At 38.8% G+C, this 3,710-nt stretch overlaps 1 protein-coding gene across 6 annotated transcripts in view; it reads right to left on the bottom strand.

Annotated features, from left to right (window-relative positions):
• Positions 1-3,710, bottom strand: part of MEF2C (myocyte enhancer factor 2C) — a 147,718-nt gene that overhangs the window by 39,785 nt on the left and 104,223 nt on the right. For all 6 annotated transcript variants that reach the window (XM_008567736.1, XM_008567731.1, XM_008567735.1 and 3 more), the window contains one exon: positions 3,233-3,376. In XM_008567736.1, the coding sequence (XP_008565958.1) occupies positions 3,233-3,376 (144 nt within the window). The remainder of the gene's footprint in view (positions 1-3,232; positions 3,377-3,710) is intronic.

Here is a 3,710-nt window from a genome sequence, read left to right as displayed (position 1 = left end):
GGGGGGGGGGGGGGGGGAATCAGAAAACTCTGACTAGTGACTACCCATTGCTGATCTCTGAATTTCCTCAAGGCTGCCTGACAACTGTCGCATGTACTTATTCATTCCCTCTCCATTCCCATTTCCTCACAGTCCTCAAATTTTCATTGTTCTCTATCCTCTTCCAAGCATCTGCTCCCCCTCCCCCAATACCTGCAGAAGCCAAATTAAATCTAAAAAATAGAGGTCCTATGTGGTCACCCACTCTATTTTCCTCTACTCACCTAGCACTTTAACTACAACTGGGGCCATCTGCAACCCCATCCTGTTTAGATCCCATCCTCCTCCCGTCTTGAGTAGCTTTGCCATTTTATCTCAGTTGTAACTCTATGTTCAATCTTTTCCTTCCTTCAAGCATTCCTCCTTCCTCTGCATATAATTATTTCAAGTGCTTTTCATTTAAATTCCTCCTTTGATCCTCCTTATAGCATTATTTCTCTCTTCACATTCCGTTATCTTGAAGAAAAAATATTTCTTTTTTTTTTTTTCCTACTTTCTCCCTTCCCACTTACTTTCAACCAATCTTGCATCCACCTCTCATTCATTCAGCCCATTTCCTAATTCCTGGTTTCTCAAATGGAGCTGTTTTTCCTTGCTGTGAAGCCCAGCATGAACCGTGGCAAACCCGGCATGAGGAAATGCTGGTCGACAAGATTCCAAATCACCCATGAATTACTTCATGTAATTGAGGAATATGGGCATAAATTATATTATACCAACAGGTGACTGCAATATTAAGTTTTCTATTTTAAAAGGAAAACTCTCTTCAAACTGGGTCTTCGAAATAGAAAAACAGTCTTGTAATGTTTTTAAAGAGGTGGAGACACACTCTACACACAAAGGGCAGAGTGTCCTTGCCCTGCTGTAAATGTTTTTAGCAGCTGTGGAAACTTTCAACAAAACTGACTTCCAGAAACGGAGAGTGATGTGCAAGAAACTGGGCTTTTCATCGTGGAGACTGAAACACTTAGGAAGAGATGACTCCGTGGCACGGCGCAGAGCTGTGTGGCTCCTTCTCACAGCTCTGCCCGGAACCCTAATGTGGGTTTTCATCCCCTGCCACACACCACTGCACCTCTTAAGAAACCATGTGTCTTGATTTCGAGCTCTTTACATGACTATGAGAGAATCCAGGCGTGCATCACATCTCTTTCCTGCTGAAGTATCGGAAAACTGATCCAATGTGCATTCTCTTAAAACTGTGGGGAGTAAAGCTCCCCCCATATTTAGGATCATCTTCATGGAGAGTGATCAGCGGTACTGCAGAGGTGAGGGGTCCTCCAAAGGTTCATGGAAAGATTCACGTTATCTTTAATTCTGTTTTTCCAGGAACATTTTTGAGGTATTCTCGTATTTGCCTTTTTCCTAACTGTGCAGGGGATTCCTTCCATCTGAGACATCTAAGGCACTTTGCCTTAAAATCCTACATTCACAGACCTTTGTACATAGCAGCTCCATTATATATAGCAAGTTTGTGCAGCAAGGGAAACTCAGGCCATAAGAACTGAAAATTGGCCCAAAGGAGCTTTTTCTTTTCTTTTTCTGAGCAAGATAAAATCCCAATGGACATTTTATAATTTAAGAATTCTGGGCATAATAAGTATGCATGGCTGCATATGATAGGAAATACTTCACTTGATAAAGTGCCCACTGTGAATGTGCTGCATATAGTATCTGGATTTATGAAACCTTTAAGAATTTACAGCACTTAGCTTTCTTTCATGATAGAGTGTATTAATAATTCCAATACAACAAAACTCTACTGCTGACATTATTTCATTTAAAAAAGAAGCAGACATGGATTTATAAGGATAGAAATTTTAATATGCAGACATTTTATAAATAAGTTTTAAAGTGTTAATTTAATTCAATACAAGGTGACTGTGCACCTACTGTGGTAAAGCATTAATTTATCTTGTGAGTGCAGTGTGGATTTGGCCTAGAGCTTCTGTCCCAAAATATCTGCACTTGTAATTGTCAAAGCATATTTTCACTATTGAGTTTCTCTCAATCCTCGTTTAGGCCATTTTGCTAACTTACCAAAAGTATACTTTTTTGAAAAGGAATTAATTATCTACTGAGGAGCCTGTATACAATTAGGGTTCAGACACAAACAGTACTTATTCAGAAAGCATATGAGCCTTGAGTTTCATTCATTTATGTCACAACATTAATATCATTTAATTGATGACAGAATATAAAAAAAGGTATGTACTATTTCCTCTATATATGTGGGCAAACAAAATAATACATGCAGAGTTATTTCTCTTAAATATCTGGCAAGGCATTTGATTGATTGTTAGAAAATTTTTGAGTTGGTTAAGACAAAATTTAGCCAAATGTTAAAGCATGGAAAATATTGGTGTAGGCAAAGCGGATATTTTGATAAAGCTTTACAATCACCCCAGCACACAAACATGTTGAAATCTTACCATAAGGTTTCATGCAGTCTGTTCCCTGCAGCGAGCATTAGCTTTAACCCTTCAGTGCTGTTGTTGAATTTCATGTTATAGGGAGAGGGGCTGAAGTTTTATTCAGAAATCAGCTTTTATGGAGGTGATGACTGTCGGTTCACACGAGAGAACTGCAGTTCCACTTATGTTTCCTGTCTCAGCATACAATGTACATATACACATATGTATTTTATAGCAAATCCTCAAATGTGTTCAGAAGGTTCTAGTGTTTTACTAGTGTATTGGGATTTGTGTGGACTGTGTGTTTAAGAGATTGTGTAAATTCAGGGTGTGTCACAGAGATTTTTCTCTTCCTCCTGTGAATTGTTCTACCTCAGAATGAACTTCTCGATGGCAACTTTTAGATTATGTAATTTCAGCATCCCTTAGGGTTTGCTTTCTACATAAACTGCCTGTGGGATGAGATGGCTATTTCATCTGTTTGATGTTCCAATGCTTCTTAGAGAAAGCCATCACTGAGAGGGTTAAGGTATGTTACTGCAGCAGTTATCAGCAGACCAGCCATCTACCTTTGGTACTTACAGGAATTTTATGACTCTTGATCATATTATCAAATTCTTCATTAATTTTTTTGTATTTTTCTTCAGTGCGTGGGGTGAGTGCATAAGAGGAGTCAGGATCGGGGCTTTCACAGCCTTTGTTTTCTTTCTTGTTCAATGCCTGCCAGGTTCAGAGAAATATCAAGAGTAAAAAAAATGAAGGGTGTTCTGAGTACTTACACACAATCTTTGCCTGCTGATCATTAGATCAATATCTTCGTTAATTTTCCTGTACTTGTCCTCAGACTCAGGGCTGTGACCTACTGAATCGTCCGCATCGGGATCTGGGCTGTCACAGCCATTAAGGCCCTTCTTTCTCAATGTCTGAAATACATAATTTGGAAAGTTCAAACCTAGACAAAGGCTGTAAGAGACATTCAGGGGGGTTACAGACGTTCAAGCTGTCCAGTATCTTAGGTTATTACATATGCCATATTACATTACGGAAAAGAAAGCACAGATAGAAGCAGTGAGTCATTTCAATGGAGCACTCATCACCAGTTTAAAAAAATAAAAGGGAAATATTCCTTTTGCAACCAAATTCGGTCAATGAACAATGGGTATGAGAGCTAAAGTTTCGTGATATGGAATTCATATGTGCTTCAAATATCTAGTGAGAGACAATTATGGCAAAATACAATTAAGGCAGCAAATTGCA

The sequence above is a fragment of the Galeopterus variegatus genome, unplaced genomic scaffold (assembly GCF_000696425.1).
Source record: "Galeopterus variegatus unplaced genomic scaffold, G_variegatus-3.0.2 Scaffold341, whole genome shotgun sequence".
Classification (NCBI taxonomy): Eukaryota; Metazoa; Chordata; class Mammalia; order Dermoptera; family Cynocephalidae; genus Galeopterus; species Galeopterus variegatus.
This window is presented reverse-complemented; position numbering and strand designations above follow the sequence as displayed.